This window comes from Thamnophis sirtalis, unplaced genomic scaffold, assembly GCF_051295495.1.
Source record: "Thamnophis sirtalis isolate CommonGarterSnake01/CBP01778 unplaced genomic scaffold, rThaSir2_p1.2 scaffold_1, whole genome shotgun sequence".
In the NCBI taxonomy this organism is placed as follows: domain Eukaryota; kingdom Metazoa; phylum Chordata; class Lepidosauria; order Squamata; family Natricidae; genus Thamnophis; species Thamnophis sirtalis.
Genome location: NW_028261381.1, coordinates 83,652,146 through 83,675,725, shown reverse-complemented (window position 1 = coordinate 83,675,725; position 23,580 = coordinate 83,652,146). Strand labels below are relative to the sequence as shown.

Here is a 23,580-nt window from a genome sequence, read left to right as displayed (position 1 = left end):
ACAAAGAATAAAAGCTGGAAGTTTCTTTCTTGATTGTTTCCTTTTAGATAGCATTTATGTACCATAACATAAGTACATACTATCTATGAGGAATAAACTTCATTCATTTTAGCCTTTATTAAAGAACATCTAGAAAGGAAATTCAATTTGATTTATCATAGTATATAACCATTTGTAAAATTCAATTTATACAGTAACTGTTACTGAAAATGGCACAGCATTTTAGGAGACCTGAAAGTTTATTGTACCCAGTGAGTGCTTCAAAGGGGTTTTAATGATAAACCATTGCAAAATCATTAGGTATGTAACGCTAATGTGATAAACACATAGATAGGCCAGCAAAAAATAGAGATTTACTTTTCCTGAAGTAAAACATCCCGATTTACAATGATTTAGACATGGTGATTTATAAGTTCTGGTGCAACTAGTATTGAACTAGTATTGTTCATTTTTAATATAAAATTTATACTAAAATTCAATCTATTTAAAATATTCATAATGTTACTAGTGTCCATTTTTAAGTTTACGGTTAAAATTGTTTTCTGACAAGCCACACTGTTCTATTCTGATATGTGTATTTTAATCTTGCCTGAACTAAGAAAAATCTACAACTGTAGAAAGAAATGTTTAATACCTGGGAAAAAAAGAAGGAAAAGTGTCCAATGACATAAAACTCAGAAAACAGAACATCATAAAAGTATTTACAGATACAAGAACTCACTTTAAATCTACCCAAAACTGAATGGGAAATGCTCTAGCCACTAGCTGTAGAATAAGAGAAGTCTTTAACTGAATCTGTATTCAGTTAAAAACAGTACAAGGGCTCTTGTATCAAGCTTGAGAAATTGAGAGGTAGATAGTCCACTAGGAAGTCAACACTCCAAGCAGTCTGCCCCCACTAATACATAGAAAACAAATACTCATCACACAAATTGGTTTTCTGAAGATTGCATTTTTGAATATCATAATATATATGTTTCATTTCAGTTTTATTTTTATATATATAAATTCAGTTCATTTAACCTGTCTTTAAAGTTTGGAGGCTTACATTTAAATTAAGGTAGCTTGTTTAATACCAGTTATAACAGCAGATGACCATTAATATAAAAACAGCCAGGAGAAATAAAACATTTTGCTTAAAAGATTTGACACCAATGATCTTACTGCAAGATCAGAAACTCAGCATCTATGATTTTATCTATGTATTTATTTTGTAGATGGGGCACTAAGCCAGCCCAGTCACATTATTTGATGTTCCCTTCTTCACCAAGTCACTCTTCAATAGTGGTCCCAGCAGGAAGAAGTCTTCTAAAGTATAGCTAAAATGCTAGCTATTATATCACCTGACATTAATGATAAAACTGTTGCTTCAAAGATAGGACTTGGTAACCCTGAGATCATGTCTAGATGACCATATCCAAGTTTCTTAACTCAAAATATGAGTCTTTTTTTGAGGTGCAGCCCTTTCATGGCTAGAAGTCTCTGACCACAGATCCCCATTTCAGATCAAGGGCTTGTATTATGACAACACATTAAATTTCAAATTAAGTTAGGATTCTAACAAGTTAGAATTCTGAGTTTTTCAAAACTGATAATCAAAGGATCTTATCTTCAAATAGAAATCTATGGTTAAAAACAGTTTAAATGCTGCATGAAGAGGCTGCATTATTGACAAAATTTATTTAATTCTTATTTAACTAGACAGCTGCATAAACTGTACCACTGTTCTAAATGGATTAGACAAAAAATCCTGGATTTTGGGCACCCTAAAGTAGGAAGGGACGTAGATGAGAGAGGAGATCCTTGAAATGTAATACATTCTGACCATATTCCCATATATGGGAATAAAACTTTAATCAACTCCAGCCCAAGTTAGCCAAATTATATTTTAATAGATTGCCTATGTAGATGTTTCACCACGCATCAAAATGCACTCCTGGAAAAGCAGAACTTCATGTCAGTTTTCACGTTGCTGAGAAAATAAATTTCCACTCAGCATTTAAACATGAAGATTTCTATTTTCTATTTTCCATTTGTACAGTGACAGCTTTAAAAAAAAAACAAAGGACACAGAATGTTGCCATTTTTTTCTTTTTTTAGCAGCAATGAAATACCACTAGCCCCTTCTTTACATATCAAATTCAAGTCACAACCAGTGGTAGCTGCACCACAGTTCACCAGGTACAAAACTGCTAGTTTTAAATTAATAACCTGAAATTTTCCCCAGAACATCCCTTTTTTTATAAACAAACATTTTGCTAATTTTGTACATAGGCTAGCAGGCTTGTTTCAATATGAAAGTGCTAAATCATTTACAGATTTTATCAGTTATGTAGTGCTACAATAAGTGTCCGATATTCTACATATGAACAATCTTGATAAATGGAAATAATGAAATGTTAAGTAAGGCCATCCAATTGCCTTTATGTACATTAAAAGAATAGATACCCATTGGGGGAGAGGGGGAGAATTGGGCAAATACTCAGTCCCACAGTTGTAAAAATTAAATTGGCCTTCAAGCTTGTGTACTGTAAATGAGACCTTTCCAACAGTCCTGCAGCCAATGCCTATTTTCTTCATAGAAAGGAAGCTGCCTTCAAGACATCTCCTTGATTTCCAATATCCACAGTGTGTCATTTGAAGCTCAAGTTTCAGGTTCTTCCTATCTTCATAAAACCTTCTTTCCAGTATTAGGTTGCATGATCAAGTCCCACTCTTGGGTTGTTTTTTTCTTTTTAAAATATTCCAATCTACCAATTCATTTAGCGTGAGCTGTAGATAACATGAACCAGTTCTGGAACCACTATATTGGGAGGAACACAAGCTCTTCACTACAATCACACAGTAGGAGGAATAGTAGTGGTAATTCAATTCATTCCTGGGGCTGGGCCACCAAAATTAAATGAACTTGGCACAACTGGAGCACTGAATTTATATCCACCATGTTTTTCAATCATTTTAGATTCTAGAAGAGAGAAGATACAATTATTTAGTGTCACAACTTGTTTCTGTAAGATAAGTTATTTACAATCAACAAAAAGTTCTAATGTTAAAAATACCTCAAGAGATCCTCAAAAATCAGTTCTTTATAACTGCATATTAAAAAAAGAGGAGTGTTCTATAAAATAACAAGCAGAAGAATGATTAATATATTATATATACTTTTCCAGCCTTAAAGAGAAACAAATAAAAACTTAAAATTATCATACTCATCGTATTGAATCTGGCTGGTTCAAAAAAGGGCCCTGATTTAAAAGAAAATGCAAAATCAAAATCAGAGTCACACAAGTGTGATGAACAATATAGAAAATTATTAAAACGTAAAGATTTCTCCCCCAAAAAGAGAAATATATTTTAAGCTGTTTCTGTGTCCACAATGTTTTTAAGAGAAATGTCTTCAGACATTCTCATCTATAAGTGAGAATGAAGATGAACATTTTAATCCCATCAGTTTATTTTGCTGCAAACCACATACTGTTATTGAAAATATAATTATTTACACAATTTGAGCTGCAGATGTGGCTGGCCGTCAGACAGAGGGAGCTGGGATGACAAATGAGTGCTGATTCTTTCTGACTGAGAATTCTACAGCAACATACACTTTGACCTGCCTGATACAGCATTTGATTATGTGGTTTTAAAGACAATAGACTATTGACCTTACAGAGAGCACCCGAGAAATATTTTAGCACAAAGTACACATCTAATTTGAGACAGATTCATTCTTTAATACAAGAGACTTAGGCTTAAATTTGGAAATACAGTTTCTTGTGTGGATGGAGTTTGAAATGGGTCCAACAGGAACCCTTGTTTGGGCCCAAAGGACAAGTACCATGACAAAAAGAGATATATGACTGGCAATGAACGGAGGCATACATCTCTGAGGAAGTGGTATATGATAAGGATAACAGATATGGGGAAGCTGTTCCCGTCAAGAAGATAAATCCCAAAGTGCAAAGTATTTGCAGCAATCTCCTGATCCACCTCCAGAAATCTCATACTTCAGAAACTATGCAAAATTTGAAAGTTTATTGCTTACCCGGCAAGCACTTCACAGGGTCCTCGTTGAAAACTGAATGTAATAGCTAAGCAGAGACCCACAAACCCTTGAAATGCAAGAATGACTTTCTGAAGAATGGTATGGGTATCAGTATCTACTTTGACAAATAGCAACTCTCCAGGGTCTCATTCAGAAATTGAATAAACTATTTGTAAACTAGAGCTTCTTACAATTGCACCTGGAACTTCCTGCAGTCAGTTAGAACTTTTACAAACGAAGTTACAACCCATTCCTTTATGCCAGCAGATACTGGATAGGCAGCTTCTAGTTGAATGTTTTAGGTTACATATTATAGAAATAAGAGCATTAAACAGGTTATGGATGATTGTCTAGATTGCATAAAATCATTCTCTAAAGGCTGGACTTCTCAGCTGGAATCCCACAGGTACCAGGCCTCTGATGTCCTGTGATATTTTGCAATATTCCTTGCAAGATACAGGGTTTTGCTGGGTTCAGAAAAACAGCAGAACGGCCAAACCCAGATAACAAAGTTCTGTCTAGTACAGATGACTGGCTCCCCATAAGCTGGTTAGTACTATATATTTTGTTTTGGTGGGAGAGCAAGATAGAGTTTATTTTCACGTAATTCAGACTGAACAGAACCATGTTCTTTCTTAAGGTTCTGGGATGTGTCTTGCAATGAATTTTGTATCTTGTATGTTTCCTGCTGTACCAGAATAAAAACGAGTCCTCCCTCTCTTCTCTAACATATCTCATCATATAGCATTTTTCAATTTGCTATTGCCATTTTAGCAATGGACAGAGGGCAGGAATGTCAAATTCACATGTCCTCAATGTAGCCTTAAGACTTGGATCTTGCTGTGCCTTTGTTCTTGGCAGTCAGCTGATCATGTTGACTGTCAGCAATTCACTGCTAATGATACTAACTACAACTTCCTCAAGCTACATAAGGATTACTAAACTTGGAGCTGACCAGGTCTAGTCCTGAAGAAGGAAAGGCTGCCACAGAATTGTCACGAGTGGCAACTGTAGTCTAGTACAGTGCTCGCTTTGTAACCCTCTTCTCTACTTCTGGAATTGCTTCTAGAAACTCATCTGGCTTCAGTTTGACTTGTGAGATAGGAAAAATTCCTATGCCTCTGAAAAAATTCCTATGCCTCTGCTTCCTTATGACAGAAAACCATGGTTCTATGTGGCACATCAATCCACATCAGCTGTGGCTGTTGTGGACTGCTTTTTAATGAAACTATTGCTCAAGAAATCATGATCAGGTTGATGCTGCTTCTTCCTATAGCTTCCTCTTTGTTGCATAGGAGTTTGACAACCAGTGACTTTCATTCTCTCCAGTGTTCGCTGAAACTTTTTTCTTGGGTATTATCTTGTTGCTGCTCTAGAGTTTGAATATCTTTCTTTGGCACTTGGTGGCTTCTTCTATGGAGACCTGAGGAGCTAATTGCTGACCACGCCTCTCTGATTAACTTTACTAGGCTTACATTGGTTTTGCAAAATCCTTCTGAAAAGGATTCTTTGACCCTTCTGAACTGCTTGTTCTGAAAGCCATCGGAAAAGGACATGTGATTTTTCTTTTCTTTTTCTTGTCAGCTCTAATATGGAGCTGAGGAAAAGTCATCCATCTTGAAAATGCAGAGTTATAACTAAAGAAGAGTAGGGGAGGGGAAGAAGTCTAAACTAACCTTCTAGTAGAAGAGTTAAAGTTAGCTGATTCTTTTTGGCTCCAACTTTAGTGATCAAGACTTTCCTAATTTAAAGAGGAGGTAAAGCTGCTCTTTCAGGGTGAAACATATCCCAAAATGCTAATGACGTGAACTTAATATAGCCATGTAAAATTCAATTAAAATGCATACCATGAGCAGCTCTTCTCTGATCTGCTAATGTTGCTATGTCCTGTAACTGTTTTCTTTGCTCTTCATTAAGACCACGTGTCAATGCTTGATACCATACTGGGTTACGATTCTGAAGTGCTGCAAAATATATAGATATGTAAGTATTTGGAAAGTTCTATGCAAATAAGTCTTAATTTACTATTTTTAGATGCCTCTTGATTACTATTGGTAGATCTTAGTCTGTTCTTTGCTTTCTTGCAGATGTTCTAATTTTGCTTTTGCTGTTATAATTAAGTATCCTGCTCTGGGATTATTTTTACTGAGAGATTTTATAAATAAAATAAATAATATTAATTATGCAGTCTTTAACCCTGGGGGAAAAATGTATAATTAAATGCATCAATCCAACAAAACCTATATTTATATATGCTTTGATATATCCTTTTTCAATTTATTATGAAATTAGTTTGATTTGCATAATGTGCAATTGAAATTTGACTTTATTACAGAGTACAGTGTTTCCCCGAAAATAAGACATGCCCTGTTAATAAGCCCAATTGGGCTTTTCAGAGTATGTACCATAATAAGCCCTCCCCTGAAAATAAGCCCGCCCCCAACTATTTAAGCGCATGCGCAACTGGTCCCCGCCATTACCACTGTACCATCGACTGGTACAGCTTGCGGGGCAAAAAGAGGGCTTGCTGCAAAAACAGCAACAGGCCAGCAATGCGATCACCCCCTCGTGCCTGTTCCTTCTCGCATAAAAAAATACCGCCCACCCCAATGGTAAAGGCAGCCTGCCTGGTTCCCTTCCCCACTGTTCCTTTAGCGAGGGGTGGCAAGTGGGGAGGTGAGAAACAAGGCGTGCCTCTTACCTTTCCAGCTCCGTCGCATTCCTCGCACTTTTGCCCATTGAATACCCTTGTAAACAAAAGGATTTAATGGGCGAAAGGGCGAGGAACGCGACGGAGCTGGAAAGGTAAGAGGGGCGCCTCACGGCCCAACAACACCCACCTCACCCCAATGATAGAGGCAGCCTGCCTGATTCCCTTCCCCGCTGTCCCTTTAGCGAGGGGTGGCAGATATGGGGGGGGGGGGAGAAGCGAGACGCACATCTTAGCGCTACCAGAGACTGACAGCTCCGCTGCGTTCCTCGCCCTTTCGCCCATTGAATCCCCTTGTAAAAAAAATCTCGCAAGTTGAACTCATGAGGTTTTTTTACAACGGGATTCAATGGGTGAAAGGGTGAGGAACGCGACAGAGCTGGAAAGTTAAGAGGCGTGCCTTGCTCCCCCCCACCTGCCACCCCTCGCTAAAGCGACAGTGTGGAAGGGAACCAGGCAGGCTGCCTTTACCATTGGGGCAAGGTGGACGGTGTTGGGCCATGAGGCACACTTCTTACCTTTCCAGTTCCGTGGCGTTCCTCACCATTGTGTTCAGGGAAGCCCCTGGTAAAAAACAAAAACAAAAAAACCTTCTCGCGATTTCAAGATGTTTGATTGAACTCACCAGAAGGGTTATTTACCAGCCACTTCCCTGAGCACAATGGCAAGGAACGCAAAGGAACTGGAAAGGTAAAAGGCACACCTCGCTTCTCACCTGCCCCAGAAAATAATAAGCCCTCCCCTATAATAAGCCCAAGGCCATATTTCATGGGGCAAAAGAAAATAAGACCCTGTCTTATTTTTGGGGAAACACGGTAGGATCAAAATCTATTTAATAATTGTTAGGTGGAATGCATCTACAACTGTTGATTAGAAATAATACAATGTATATCATCACTTGAAATTATTTTCTCTCTTCTATTCTTTGATAAGACAGACATGTCAGAAAAAAATTCAAGCAAAATATTATCACCAGAGAAATATTAGGTAAGAGTTAACTGTTATTCAATTTTGCTGAGAACAAAATCTACTTGTTTCTATTCTTACATGTATGCATCTTACTTCCCCCACAATTGCTTAAGTTTTTCTTACCAAAGTTGAAAAATCCTCCTGCCCCAGTTCTTTCCTTCCAATGTCATTTATAGATTTTTCTCCCTAGCTATTTCTATAGGAAATACAACCAGTAATCTGACACTGTAAGATCAATTTGCTACAGTATTAAAAACATTTGCTCTAGCCAAGGTAACCTAAATATTTATCTCTGACAGACTAATTTTTACAATAAAAAGTGAAGTATCTACTAATAATTGTGCTAAACTATCAACTTCCATCAAACCTGATTCATTTCAGATTTGATGAATGCTTATGGTGTAGCTTTTCAAATTCCTTGAATGCGTCCTCTGAGTCTTTTCAAATTACATGCATCCCTTGAGTTCCCATATTTCTTATAAGCACAACACAATACATATTTCAGCAGATACAGGAATACAGATTTTCAATGAAAACTATGGCAGCTCTTACTCTGAAAAATTGCTTTAAATATTTGATATTCATCAACAGGGTTATCTTCATCATCAATAATAGTTGAATATCCCTCCAGTGCTGTCTCTTCAGCATCATCATCTTCCCAATCCTCATCATCTCCATCTTCTCCAGCCTGTTTTGCCAAAATCTCTAAATACTCTTGACCATCTTCATCGATATCATCTTCATCACTTCCCAGTTCTGTAACCAAACAAACGGTTTTAAGAGTGCCCAAAATTTCATTTAGTCTCTTCCCCTTTAATTATTTTATTATTTGTATTGCATAAAATTCCATGCTTTTTAAAAATCACATGGTCTTTAATACACTAGGTTAGGAATAGAACACAAATTTAATCATATTATACTATATTACCCAGCTACCAAATGATAACTGCAAACCAGATAGAACACAAGAACATCAAATGAATTGAGCCAGTGATTTAACAGTGTAAGTCTGCTTAGCTTTATTTTCAAAAATAAAAAATATTGGAACAGACTGAAGAGCACAACAAATATGACTAGATATATGCAATCAAGGCCTATGTTCTAGGGACAAATAGTTGCAGAAAATGAAATATATGTTTCCTGGACCATACTAAATTTCCATTTTGATTTTATCACCACCACCACCACCACCACCACCACCACCACCACCACCACCACCACCACCACCACCACCACTCTATTCTGATTTTCTGAAATTAATCTTCCAAATGAAAAGATCTTTCTAATTTGAAAAATTAAATTAAAAAAACAACAGCCGGTAAGTCCATGAACAAGTCAGCAGAGAAGAAAATGAAACATTCCAGAGAAATTCTAGCAATGGTAGTCTTTGCATATTCTTAGACATGGCAAAAGACCAATTATTCATACGCAAGAGACCCAAACAGAACAGAGAATGGAGTACTGTAGGAAAATACTTAATACTTAATACATAAATACTTCAGTCCAATTAAAAGGCAAAGGAAGCAATCACAGGAAAAAACCACAAAACACACCAAAAATTTCCTGAAAAATTTTCTATAGCTACTTCAGTAATGTTGCTGATCAGCTCTACAGAAAAAACCACTACATTACCTGCTTCTTCATCTTCCTCTGCGTCATCATCGTCATCGTCACTGTCATTTTCTTGTTCAGCATGGCAAGCATATGCTCTTTTTAACCCATTAAATAAAAGTATGAAAGCTGGCAGGATCTGACCCGAAACCTGATTTAAAACCTGTGGTACATGCTCCAAATCAATCAATGCACACAGGCCTAGCACACACATTTTTCTGTCATGAAGTCTGCAATAAGAAAACATCATATTACTTTTGGTTTTAGGAAAGATGCCATGGATTCTACCTGAGATATTCATAAAGGGCATGGCTGAAGCGATCAATGTGCATGCCCAATAGACCTTGTTACTTCATATAAAAGTAGCCCACATTACCTAAAGAAGTTAAATGGAAAAGAGCCACCTGTTGTATCTATATAATCCCTTCTCTCTACATTAGAATTTAATGAATTAAAGCCATAATCCCAGAGACAACAAGCTTACCCCAAGAAACAGTCTACATCATTAAGCCACTGTGTAATGAAGTGATTTGTAACAGGCTCCACGTTATTGGGGAAGCGAAGATTTTCCAAGGTATTCAGAAGTAAATGAGGATTGTAATAGAGAGCAGCTATGGCAACCTGGAGGCACATTGTCCGTAATTCGCTTGTTTTAACTTCTCTAGTCAATCGTTCTAAAGCAGCTTCCACAAATAAGGGTATACACTAAAGAGACGGATGGAAAAATGTTACTAAAGTCAGAGGCAAATATTAACACATCGCTGTAGTGATAAACATTTGATTTTCAATATCCGTATCTTGCAATGCATGTATTAAATTCTTAACTTTTAAACTCTCTGGTATAACAGAAGACACTTTCAGTTATTCAGATCTGCTCTTTCCCTATCTCCCCTCCCCTCTCAGATTTCTTCTTAGGATTACTGGAGATAATATAGATGGTACTAAACTTACAACAGTTTGTTTAATGACTGTTCAAAGTTACAATAGCACTAAAAAAATGACTTATGACCATTTTTCACACATGCTACATCCCCATGGTCACGTGATCAAAACTGAGACACTTGGCAACGTATTTATGACAACTACAATGGCTGCACAAGATCAAGGTGGTTCAAAATTGAGAAAAAAGTTAAATATTTAGGAGTTAGATAGGAATAATTATGAATTTGAAAAGGACAACACTGAATTTGATGTATAGTTCTATACAAATGATATTATATCTTAAAATAAACTTTTACTGAAAATAAAAAAACAGGACAAGATTATAAAGATAATCCTCAATTTAACAACAGTTCATTTAGTGTCCGTTTGAAGTTAAAATGGCACTGAAAAAAATGACTTGACAGTTTTTCATACTTATAACTGTTGCAGCATTTCCTTCGTCATGTGATCAAAATTTGGATACTTGGCAACTGATTCATATTTATGAAGGTTGCAGTGTCCTGCATGTGATTATGTACACCTCTTTTTCAAGCTTCTGACAAGCGAAGTTTTTAAAGTTTTTATGAACAGACTGGACAGCCACTGGTCTAAAATGGTAGTCTCCTGCCTGAGCAGGAGGTTGAAGTAAAAGACTTCCAAGGTCCCTTCCGGTTCTATTCTGATTGACAAAGTCAATGAGAAACCAGATTCACTTAAGATCTGTTAGTGCCCTAACAACTGTCGTGATTCATTTAATAACTGTGGCAATAAAAAGGCATAAAACACCCATTATGCCCATGATAATGAAAGTTCAGCTTTTGTATTCCTTCTTGATGGAACAAGCTTTTTAAAATTCTTTCTTTTTTTATTTACATTGAAAACTTGATGCTTTCTTTTGAAATGAGCAGGAATAAAACAGAAAATGCAGAACATTATAATATTGCTATATTTAGAGGACATGTATTTATTATGACAGTGTTTATTTACATAAATGTGAGAGGTAACTGATTATGTCCACAGTATGGCTTCCTTCACAGATTTCTGAAGTCTCATTATTTAACCTACCTGATCGATTCCACGGCCTTTACATTGCAAAATGATAACTTCTAATAGTTTTGCTGCATGACATTCTGCATCTTCTCCTGCTACACCTGTAAGGACCTAGGAAATACATGAACTATGAATATTGGTACTCAGTATTATCACTTTCTATAAATAAATTCAGCTATATAAAAATGTTGTCATCTTTAGGTTTCATAAATATATAAATGACTAAATCTTTTTACATATCTATATGAAAAAGATTATTATTTTTTTAAAAGGAATTTTATTTCAGATTTTAAAAGCTAAATTCCAGTTAAGACGGCACAAATACAAACCAGTAAAAGATCTGAATGTGACTTGCCAGTTTTATACACTTAAAGGAGGGTGACACATGGCCCAGGGAACCACTCCATTTTGCTTCGGTAAAGTGATTTGCACAATGCTGAGGAAATCTCCAGAAGTCTGTACAGTGCTATGCAAGCAGTGTTAAGGAAGCAGAATTGAGTGGTTTGTCCCTGGGCCATGCGGCAGCCTCCCAAAAGCAGCCGCCATTTTCAGTGTGTCCATAATCCTCATGCCAAAATGGTGACAGCTTCCAAGAGGCTGGCATACAGCCCAAGAACAAACCACTTCATTTTGCTTCCATAAAGTGGTCTGCACAGTGCTGAGGAAAGCTCCAGAGACAATCAAAAGATAAGTGTGCAATGGGTAATGGAGGGTGTGGAAGAGATCTAAACCCTACTTGACCCGATCGGGGTGGGTGTGGGTGGGCTGAGGAGACCCGGGGGAGGGGGGAAGAGGCCTAAGGGCTGTGGGGAACTATGTGCGGGAAGTGGAGCTTAAAATGTCTCAGAAGGTGGAGGAAACGTTGAGAGGTGTGGAGCAGATAGGTCTGGGATTGAGCCTTCCCCTGGGATACCCCATGCTCCACTTAATGATCCACATGTATGCCTAACAGCTGTATCAGTGATAATAGGGGTGGAGGTTATTAAGTGAAATCATTTCACTTGCAATCATAATAGGCAAGCTCCATTACGATCATAGGTAGAGAGCTACCTGTCCTACATATAATAAAAAGGATGTGGGAAGGCAGAAGGGAAAACTGAATTAATATACCATGTTGGAATTTGGCTCTAGACTGAAAATCCTCTTGTACATAAACACATTCTGTGCAAGAAACTCCAATCAAAACAGAGAGACTTTTCATTTTAATAGCAATGATCACCAAAATAAATAAAAGCCAATGAGAACTCAGGCTCATCCTGATTTTAAAAAGCCCAACTTTCCAAAAGATTCCTAACATTTAGCTCTGCTTGGGTTATTGAGAGCACACCTGGAATTACCATTCATGCAGCAGTTAACAAAATAGTAACAAAAGTGTTTCAAAATTCTACTTCATTTTGCACCATTATGTTTGAGAATTTGGAGGCTGGACAATGGTAAACTTGTCTTTCAACATCATTAGACCAGTACTATGATCTCATGTTGCTCTTTGGCAGCAGATTGTATGTGAGCAATATAGTCTATGTGCAGAACGCAAATGGACTTTATCACTAGACATAGATAATATACTATGCACATTTGACTGCAGCCATTTAAATCTACTCTGGAAGAGGAATTAAAACCATAGCAGACATAATATTCACATATCTTTTTTCCTAGTTTTAAAAAGCCATGCAATATTATTCTGAGGAAGATATAATGGGTTACCTACCTTTTTACACATACTGTAGATCATTTCTAGGTATTTTGTATCAGACAGGAGTGTGTCTGTGTCAACAGTCACATAATTATGCAACAGTGGCATCATATCTGTATTTTAAAAAATAATGCTACAAATGTTATTTATGTTCCCACCTCTTAATATTCATAAAAATACGGTATACATTAGCGTTTCAGTTTATGTCATATCATTTCCCCTTTGAAACATGAGCTCCACAAGGCATAATGTATTCACCTGTAAAGTAATCAAAACCGTCCTGCTGAAATACCTCAAAGACCAGAGGCAGAAGCTGCCACATCTGTGCAGAGACCTGCTGACAGGTCAGACTGTGAGCCAAGGAGAAGATTTCCTCATAGAATTCTGGAACAGATCAAAGTATCGTTAAGTGTGACTTTGATCAAATTAGCAGTAGATTGTTTAATGTGTTTATATTATTTAATACAACTAAAAAAAATACCTAAAACATGCTGTTGTAGAACTGTTCCAATTACTTGTAAACAGATACCTTCTAACTGCTGAGTAATCTGAAACAGAATATTTAAATGTAAGACAAGATATGTATAAAATTGTGTACTTTGAAATGGAAAAAAAAAAACAATTTTGAGATTCAAATAGTAGGTGATCCCCCATAATCCACATTCATTCTTTTCCCCTCTTACATAATACCTATACATTTTTGCACCTTTTCAGAACAACATTTTACATTTGCTTTATCTTTCTGTTTTTATTTTTTTCTTCCAGTCCAGGTGCAGAATTTTTCAGAAGCTATATTCTAGAAAATAGATGTAATAATGAAACCTGATACTTTTTTTTCTGGGATAGCTGATATACAGGTGAAAAAAAATATGGGACTTTTTTATATATGGCTATGGCAGCAGAGTTGTTATATGGTTAAAGTTAGAAAGAGTATATACCCACAATGGAAAGAATGGATTTTGAAATTAACAGAGTTAGCTGAGATGACAAACTGCTCTGAGATAATGAGATAATGATTTGATTAAATTTCATGCAACCTACAAGCCATTGATAATTTTTTTTTGCAGGATAAAGAGAAGAATCAGCTTTTGACTTTGTATTTTGAAGATTAGATTAGACTTAACTAGATAAATAATTGCAGTTTTTAAAATAAAAGTTTAACTACCTTTGATATCTTAAGGGGCTTTTTTTGATGAAATTAAAAACATTTACTGTATTTTTCAGAATATAAGACACACTTTTTTCCCTTTTAAGAGGCTGAATATTTGTGTGTATCTTATACTCTGAATGTAGCCCCGCTCACCCGCCGCCCCCTACTCTTCGGCCTCCACATGTCCTCTTCTTGGTTGCAGATTGCCATTGACAATGGCTTGTTTTTTGGGCTGCCCACATTGCGTTTTCAAATGCTTCCAAATGCTTGACACAGTGCCCAAAATGGCTACTTGGAACAGCTGTTGCCTTCTCTTACCCCTTTCCCACTTTGCCCGCTTTAGTCACTCGACTTCCCTCTGAGGATCAGCTGTGCTTTTGCAGCTGTTTTTCAGCCCAAACATGAGCTAAGCAATCTTCGGTGCTTTGCCTGCTTTTTTAATTGCTCCAACCTCAAAACCAGCAAGCTAACTAATATGCTGAACCTGACCAGGCTAAGGACTAGCCAGATGAATACCTGGTAGGCAGAATTTCCTCCCCCCCCCTCCATTTTCCTTCCCAAAAACCGAGGTGCGTATTATACTCCGGTGTGTTTTATACTCCAAAAAATATGGTAATCAATATTGATTTTTAGTATGAAGACTATGAATAATTTAAGATATTTTATAGATTGGTGTTCCTTAAACCCAGAGAGGTGGTTGAATTTTCAATATACATCATATTAAAAGAAAGTTATTTTTGTTACATTTGATGCATTTTTATCACTTTGTTTTGTCATTCTCTTTTCTTTTACTTTGTTAGTTTGTATTTTAAAGTTTAATGTCAAAAACTTAATAAATGCATTATTATTATTTTTCATTAAGAAACATGGAGGGTTTTTAGCTTTCTAGCCAGAAAGCTAGCAAATGCAATGTTTCCATACCATAGAAAACTGGCTCTTTCTACAGTCTTCAGAACAATCACAAGAAGAGTGCCTTCAAGAGTGTTGAAATGTTTCTGAAGGCACAGAAGGCTGGATAATCTTTTCTACTATTCAGAAAAGTCATGTTTACTAGCTTTCTGACTGGAAAGCTAATAAATGTAATGTTTCTGAAGGGCAGAAAGGCTGAAAAGATCTCAGAACTTCAGGATACAAGCTTCTTTTCTTTAGCATACACACACGAGTTCCTCCCTGCATGGAGGATGAGGATAAGAGAAAACCTTCCAAGGAACTAGGAAGCTTTCAACCATCTTTATAAGCTTCTGTGTTAACTTTTTAGGGAAGACTAAAGTGGTTTGCAAAGTGCCCGAACTACAATCATGTGACCATGTGGGTAGTGCAGCTGTCATAACTTCAAGGAAGGACTGTAAGCAATTTTTCCTGAGTCGAATGGTTGTTAATTGACCGTTTATAAGTGGAAGACTACCTGCATTCATGCAATAATCAACAGATAATTCTTGCAGTTCATAAAAATGCATATAATACCTCCCCCCCCAAAAAACACACATCAAGAATATGCTATTTAGTTATTTAGTTTCATAAATAATGTAGTCAAGTTAAGGCAATTTGCAAACATAAAAAAATAAATAATAAATGAAAAAAAAATTTAAACCAACTAAAAAGAGCTCCCATAAGATCAATTCAAAGTGGATAAATACATAAGTAATTAAAAAGGAATTTGTATAGCTTATGTATTTTATGACTTAAATGCTCCCAATCGAATACAGCTTCACATTTATGAATAGCGTGTCCCAGCCGCGCTGCTAGCTCCGCAGAGAGGAACAAAGCTCCTTGCTTAATATAAGCACTCCCCCTGCCTGCAAGATCTTAAAAATGGCAGGGGTTGAAATATGAAAGTTTTAGAAATAACCAATTAGTAAGAAAGAACAATATAATCAGAGAAATACAACTACACGTCCAGCCCAGAACTGGCTGAGTCTAAAAACTGGGGAAGAGCAGCAAGGAGGAAGGCTTTATAATCTGTAGACTCAGCCCTATTGGTTACTGGACAGAGTGAACCCTACGTGACTGCTGTCTCCACCAATCGTGGAGAATGCATATAACAGATGAAGTCTACTGCCTTCACAGTTATCTTGGAAAATACCTAGAAACACAGCTAGGCTACTGGATGAATCAGTTCTGATCCAGCAAAAAAATATAGATGTTTGTATCAATTCTCAGTCAATAAATAATGTTTGACTACTTATTTAATATATGTCTGCGCTTTGTAATTTGAAACATTTTGAAGACATGATCAAATACATTGTAGTAGTACACATTACTGTATACTAAGAAAGAACAAAACAAAACATATTCATTAAAAAAATGGACAGGGGGAAAATATTTTCTTTCAAAATTCATATTCTGCAGTGCTGGTTAAATATACAAATTTTAATTAGCTGCCTAAAAATACTATAGTAGCCTCCCAAATTTTGAGTGGAGCATTCCAGAGCAGGAGTACCATCGTACACTAGATCCACATACACACACAAACTCAAGTTGCACTAGATGTTATTAATGTTCTGTGCAAGTAGTAATTTTACTTGTATTGGAAATGATACCAGTACTGAAATTCTCTATTCAATTTCATCACTAGTAGATGCAGGATTGTATTTTAAAAAATACAGAATCAAATTTTTGTCTCATTAGCTTAGGCTGCTACTTAATTGTCCAACAAAACCTGTCACAGACCAACAAAATAGTGTTGTCCTGCCCCAAAAGGCATCCTACTAAAATAGGAAAGGGGGGGGGGGATACAATTGCAAATAACCACAAAAATCCTTACCTCTTTGTGATCTTCAACTACACTAAGAAGTGTATCAATAGTATTCAAAATACCCATAGCTGTTACTGCTTTATCATCACTCCCTTCTTCATCTGGTCCTGTCTGAATCACCTGGTTAAAAGTCATTGCCTAAAAACACAAAAAAATATCAACTAAAAGTTATACAGTTTGAGAAACGGATAGTAAAGAATCAGTAAAGAAATCTTGACTATGTTTCCAAGAATGTATGCATATTTACATTATACATTAATTAAATATTTATTAAATATTTGTTTATGTTTATTAAATAAATAAACATACCTGCGTGAGGGGGACAAGCTATAATCAAGAGAATTTGGATTTTGTTTTCTTATGGCTGACGGGCTTAAAAAAATGATGCGGGGTTTGTGTTTTTTGCCTCATTGGGAGTTATCAAAGTAGCATGTTTTTGCAAACCATTCAAAACAGACACTCAACAGAGTACTGTCATTAGCGAAGCACCTATCCTTCTTCCCCAATTTAGGTGATATCAAATGAAAGCAGAAAAATGAATTCACATCTTATTTTTTAGTATTTAAAAAGGGTATCTATTCATACTTTCGTTATTCCGTGTTATTGGATACATATGCGGCACTTAACTACAAACACAGGTTTACCACAGTGTAAATGTACCTATTATCCCTGGGTAGCAGTCAAACTTTAGCTAACATCCTACACAAATATTTAGGAAATGTCTGAAGAGAAATACAGCCTATGGAAACGTTAAAATAGATGAGATGAGCAGCAAACATATCAAATAAATAAATAAATAAATTAATTAATTTAAAAAATGTACTGGAGCCAGACTTACCAAGTGCTGAGTCATCTCAACTGCTATAGGAGTAACTTCTTCACTATATTCACAGATCATTTTTTGAATTACATTGGTAAGATCATCATTCTCAGTTTCTCTAATTATGTGAAGAAGGGCCTGCATTACAGGTCTAATGAATGGTGTTATATATTCTTTAGCTGCAAAGGAAGTAAGTATAAATATTACTTTTTCATAGTCATTCACAAAACTGAATGACTTAAGCATTTTTATTTGTATTTTAAAAATATGGTCTGAAATAGACCCTTTCAGCTATTATTTAATTAATTTTATAAATAATTTTATAATAATAAAGCTGGCTGGCTTTATTTTGAATAAATATTTTAGTAGTACGCAAAAAATTCCAGGTCTTCCCTATGTCCCTCCCTGAATATTTGTACTTATTTCTCTCTTATATGAAAAGAGGAGGCATAGACTTGGATCATTATTCTGTCTCCGTCTGCACCCATGAGTCCGTTTTTCTAAAAATTCTCCCCTTTCCTAACTATAAGAGGTGACACGAGGCTGGATCCTGGCGGTTGTTACCGCCTCTCTTCGGGAGGGGTACTTTCGCGCTTAAGACAGCGGTGGTAAGACCCCTCCTGAAGAAACCGTCCTTGGATCCAGCTGTTCTTAATAACTATCGTCCAGTCTCCAACCTTCCCTTTGTAGGGAAGGTTGTTGAGAAGGTGGTGGCTCTCCAGCTTCAGCGTACCTTGGAGGAAGCTAACTATCTTGACCCCTTCCAGTCTGGCTTCAGACCCGGTTACAGCACAGAAACCGCTTTGGTCGCATTGACCGATGATCTCTGGAGAGCTAGGGATGGAGGCCATGCTTCCATCCTAGTTCTCCTGGACCTCTCAGCGGCTTTCGATACCATCGACCATGGTATCCTTCTGCGACGACTGCGGGAGATGGGGGTGGGCGGCACTGTTTTGCAGTGGTTCTCCTCCTATCTCTCGGACAGGTCGCAGTCGGTGTTGGTGGGGGGGCAGAGATCGTCCCTGAGGCCCCTAACTTATGGGGTGCCGCAGGGGTCGGTCCTATCCCCCCTACTATTTAACATTTACATGAAACCGCTGGGCGAGATCATCCGGAGGCACGGGATAAAATACCACCAATATGCGGACGATACACAGTTGTATCTGTCCGCCCCGTGCCAACTCAATGAAGCGGTGGACGTGATGAACCGGGGTCTAGAGGCCGTTAAAGACTGGATGAGAGCAAACAAGCTGATACTCAACCCAGACAAGACCGAGTGGCTGTTGTGTTTTCCTCCCAAAAATGTGACCAACAGACCAACACTCAGGCTGGGGGGACAAAACTTACACCCCTCAGAAAGGGCCCGCAACTTGGGAGTCCTCCTGGACCCACAGCTGACTTTTGACCACCATCTCTCAGCTGTGACCAGGGGGGCATTTGCCCAGGTTCGCCTGGTGCGCCAGTTGCGGCCCTACCTGAATCGGGAGGCCTTCACAACAGTCACTCGAGCCCTTGTGATCTCCAGGCTGGAATACTGTAATGTGCTCTACATGGGGCTGCCCTTGAAGAGCATCCGAAGACTTCAGCTAGTCCAGAATGCGGCCGCGCGAGTGATCGTGGGCGCACCACGGTTCGCCCACATAACACCGATCCTCCGTGAGCTGCACTGGCTACCTGTCGATCTCCGGGTGCACTTCAAGGTCCTACTCACCACCTATAAAGCGCTCCATGGTAGTGGATCTGGCTATTTGAGAGACCGCCTTCTGCCAATTACCTCCCTGCGTCCCATCAGATCGCACAGAGTTGGCCTCCTCCGTATTCCATCCGCCAGTCAGTGCCGACTGGCGACTACCCGGAGGAGAGCCTTCTCTGTTGTGGCTCCGACACTATGGAACAATCTCCCCGTGGAGATTCGTACCCTCACCACCGTCCAGGCCTTCCGCACAGCCCTCAAGAACTGGCTAGCCCGTCAGGTCTGGGGCTAAGCCTATTTTCGCCCCTCCCGAATGTTGAGTGAATGTTGAGTTTTATTGTTTAATTTATTTTTGTTCACATTTCTTTTTGCACTGTCCCACACTCCCTTTCCTTTGTGATTGTAAGCCGCCCTGAGTCCCCTCAGGGAAAAGGGCGGCCTATAAATGCTCAATAAATAAATGAAATAAATAAAAATAAATAAATAAATAAATAAGATGCTCCAGCCCTCAAGGTCACCATTCAAACGGCTCCAAGAGACTAAATAAGAGGTCACAAACTCATATCACTCCAGAATGCACCTCAGTCATTTACAACATAAGAATGATAACTAAAAACAGGACACCCTCTTTTGATCTTCCCTTAGAATGACAAGAAAGTGGACTTCATGTGTCTAAAAGTCCACTCTTACGTTGGCAATAGGGTGGTCTCACATTTAGAGCTAGGATCTGTCAGCTTTGGGATTGTGTTTCTGACCCTAAACTTGTAGTTTTATGAATACAAATATTGCAGCAGCCCTGGTGGAGATGGCATGCTGATGTAGAGTGCTATTCCACCTCAATTTGTTTTGCTTGGACAAAAAGTTGTTTCTTGCTGGACAAGGTGGTGTCACAGGGCTAAGCAGAGCAAGTTCCAACCTCCAACCCTAAGGAGGAAGTGGCAAAATCTACAATTCCAATACTTTGGTCACCAGCCTAATAAGAGGGAGGGGAAACACATTTGCTATTGCAGCTCCTTTCTATGCAATAGCTATCCATCATACATTTTCTGTTCCAATGGCAACAGAACCTCCAATTCATCACTACATAGATATTATAGCTGCTCAGGTTCATGAATGACCATTGTATCACACTCCCTGTCATATTATGCAAGCATACAAAGACTTCTCCGCTTTTCAACTCTGAAGTTAGTTTAATAACTGTTTAATATTTGTACTGTTTTAGTAGATGTATACCACCCAAAGTCACTTGGTGTGAGATGGGCGGCCATCTAAATTTACTAAATAAAATAAAACTACACTTTCTGTAGATACTTAGTTGAATTTAGCAGCGTTACTCAGAAAGATCACACTACCTTGTTTTGCAATTTATTAATTAGACAGTACTAGCAACCGCACTGAAAATATTCAGAAACAGATGTAGCTATTCTATGCAGCATCCATTTTGATGTGTACCACAGAATTCACACTCTTATCAATGTGCAAGTAGTCGTCAACTTACAACCACAATTGAGCCCAAAATTAATGTTTGCTATGTGAGAAATTTGTTAACTGAGTTTTGCCCCGTTTTACGACTTTTCTTGCCACAGTTGTTAAATGAATCACTGCAGTTGTTATATTAGTAACACGTTGTTAAGTGAATCTGGCTTCTCCATTGGCTTTGCTTGTCGGGTCACAAAAGATGATCACATGACCCTGGGACACTGCAACCATCATAAGTATGAACCAGTTACCAAGCATCCAAATGTAAATTACATGACCATGGAGATGCTGTGATGGTCCTAAGGGCGAAAAATGGTCCTAAGTCAATTTTTCAGTGCTGTAGTAACTTTGAACAGTCACTATGTGAATTGTTGTAAATCAAGGACTACTTGTATAAAAAAAGAGTTTACTGTTAAAGCCTTCGTATTAAAAACCAGGTCTGCTAGTCTTCATGATAATTTCACTTTAAAAAGGTGTTCGTCTAACCACTCTGCGTCACTTCAAACGGAAAGCCGAAGATATAGTCATGCACCCATTCAATCTTAGACGAAAATCATATAATAGCGACTGGCTGCACCACCTGACAACCCTAGCCCAGGACCGAAAACAGTGGCGTCAAATTTCCATGGAAGTCGCCTATACCCACGATGGGTGAAGAGGCGTCAAGTACAAGTACACTTTAAAACCCCTAGAATAAATTACATGCCTACTTTTTTCCAATGACTCATCATTCCCACTCACCCCCCCTTCTCTGAAAAATGATAGCAGGAAAAAAAATCCTAACTAATTAGGTAATCAAGAAAACACTGAGAATTCTATCCCAGGCTTTGTTGCATTTGCATGTGTTCACAAGACTAACTCTTCAAAGATAATATCTATAATATGGTTTTATATTTTGCAAATTACATGATATATTTGTGGAAAAAATCCAAATAAGAAAAGAATTTTATAGAGGTAAAGACAGTCTTTTTCTAAAAAAATGAGACGAATAGAAAATGGGGAATGGAATGGAATAGAAAATAATTAGAATACTTTATTTGCCAAGTGTCACTGGACACACAAAGAATTTGTCTTCGGTGCATAAACTCTTGGTGTCCATACTGAGAGAAAATAACCTAGATATGAATTTGGTTTCTTCTAACAACTGCAGCTAGACAGGGTATAATTTTCTTTTAAAATAATTTAAAGTAAAGTGGTAACTTGCATTTATATAATAAAACAATCAACAGAGAAATAAATATAGCTGATTACCATTGATATCTTCTATACGGACTTATCACAAGTCTGGCTATTTTTCTTTTCTTGTTTAAACATGCAATGACATTTTGTGCTGACAAATTATTTCACATTTGCTTTTAATTTATTTCCTGATTCTCAGCTCCTTTGACAAAGATGAAAATGTACCTCTCTCTTGATTACTAATCAAAACTTGCAGTGCAATGGCAGCTTCCACTTTAACAGGCATTTCTCTATCATCAATCAGGCATCTTCTTGTTAACTCCAGTGCTGTCTGAAGGTTTTGGTCACTCTTAAATTTAACTTCACAAAAATAATGGAGAACCCAGCAAGCCTGGTAAAGTTGGTAAGCAGAAAAACACAACTATGTTCAAATTGCATATTACTCTATATACATATAATTATTCCATGGATTAACTGTCAAAACTGCAAAATTTCAAGCACTTTTTTCATTTCCCTTCCCACAGTGATTTTTGAGAATTTGTAATTAGTTAATGACAAACTTGTCTTTAGACAGCCAAGATCAATATAACAACTGCTACTTGTTCTAAGGTTGCAGATTGTACATTAGATGTAATACAGAATACAAGTGTACCATACTGCTAATTACAGCTACTTTAACTCACAATTTTTAGCAGAGATAGGGTTACACAATCAACTTTGTAAGTCCCTAAAAAAATTCAACTATATATATTTTTGGTAGTATTGTGCATTAAGAGCTGTTTCACTTTTTATAACATTCCATTATTAGTCTGGTTTTATAGTAGCAAAAAGATTTAGCATGTAACTTATATACTAACTTGCTTGATACTAAAAGTCTTATTCCACAATCCTTATAGAAAACTATTTTTCTGGATGCTCAAAATATTATTCTACAATTGTTACGGGAGACAAAATTAGATAATATTGAAATATTCTGTAATATTTGCTATATACTGTATTTTTCAGAGTATAAAACGCACCTCCCCCCCCAAAAAAGATGAAAATCTGGGTATGTCTTATACACTGAATACAGCATTTTTGGCCTCCCGAAACCCCGTTCCCTTCACAAAAATGGACGTGCAAAGGGTTTGGGAGGCCTGCAAAGTGCTCCTGGAGGCTGGGGAGGGCAAAAACAAGCAAAAAATGGGCCATTTTTTTTTGCTCGTTTTGGTCCCGTTTCTCTCTCCCCCTCCCCCCCCCAAGCAGCACTTTCACAAAAAATGAGGCGTGCAGAGGGTTTGGGAGGCCTGCAGAGTGCAAAAACTTTTTTTTAAATTTACCTCTTCAAAATCCTGTTGCATCTTATACTCCAAAAAATACGGTAAATACAGATTACAGAATCTTGTTATAGAAAAATGTTATTAAAACTAATGAAATGATTTTAACAGGAAACCAATATCATCTAGAGGCAGAACAGACAAGCCACAGTTACATTTATCTATTTTCCTTGAAAACAGCCCTTTCAACTGAAG

General features: G+C 37.4%; 1 protein-coding gene and 1 non-coding gene across 4 annotated transcripts in view; both read right to left on the bottom strand.

Moving 5' to 3' along the window:
- Positions 1–932: 932 nt before the first annotated feature.
- Positions 933–23,580, bottom strand: part of IPO7 (importin 7) — a 53,039-nt gene continuing 30,391 nt past the window's right edge. Inside the window, exons 14-27 of one of the 3 annotated variants that reach the window (XM_014051704.2) lie at positions 22,295–22,460; positions 17,737–17,897; positions 16,908–17,036; positions 13,475–13,541; positions 13,252–13,377; positions 13,009–13,106; positions 11,316–11,411; positions 9,814–10,034; positions 9,351–9,559; positions 8,271–8,474; positions 5,887–6,003; positions 3,210–3,245; positions 3,060–3,118; positions 933–2,965 (exon numbers count right to left, since the gene is read on the bottom strand). In XM_014051704.2, the coding sequence (XP_013907179.1) occupies positions 3,087–3,118; positions 3,210–3,245; positions 5,887–6,003; positions 8,271–8,474; positions 9,351–9,559; positions 9,814–10,034; positions 11,316–11,411; positions 13,009–13,106; positions 13,252–13,377; positions 13,475–13,541; positions 16,908–17,036; positions 17,737–17,897; positions 22,295–22,460 (1,662 nt within the window). In that variant the 3' untranslated portion in view covers positions 933–2,965; positions 3,060–3,086. The remainder of the gene's footprint in view (positions 2,966–3,059; positions 3,119–3,209; positions 3,246–5,886; positions 6,004–8,270; positions 8,475–9,350; positions 9,560–9,813; positions 10,035–11,315; positions 11,412–13,008; positions 13,107–13,251; positions 13,378–13,474; positions 13,542–16,907; positions 17,037–17,736; positions 17,898–22,294; positions 22,461–23,580) is intronic. The other 2 variants (XM_087717887.1, XM_014051703.2) reach the window with 2 other exon arrangements.
- Positions 12,703–12,883, bottom strand: LOC148049609 (small nucleolar RNA SNORA23). The gene has a single exon (XR_015695279.1). It is a non-coding gene; the product is annotated as a small nucleolar RNA SNORA23 (small nucleolar RNA).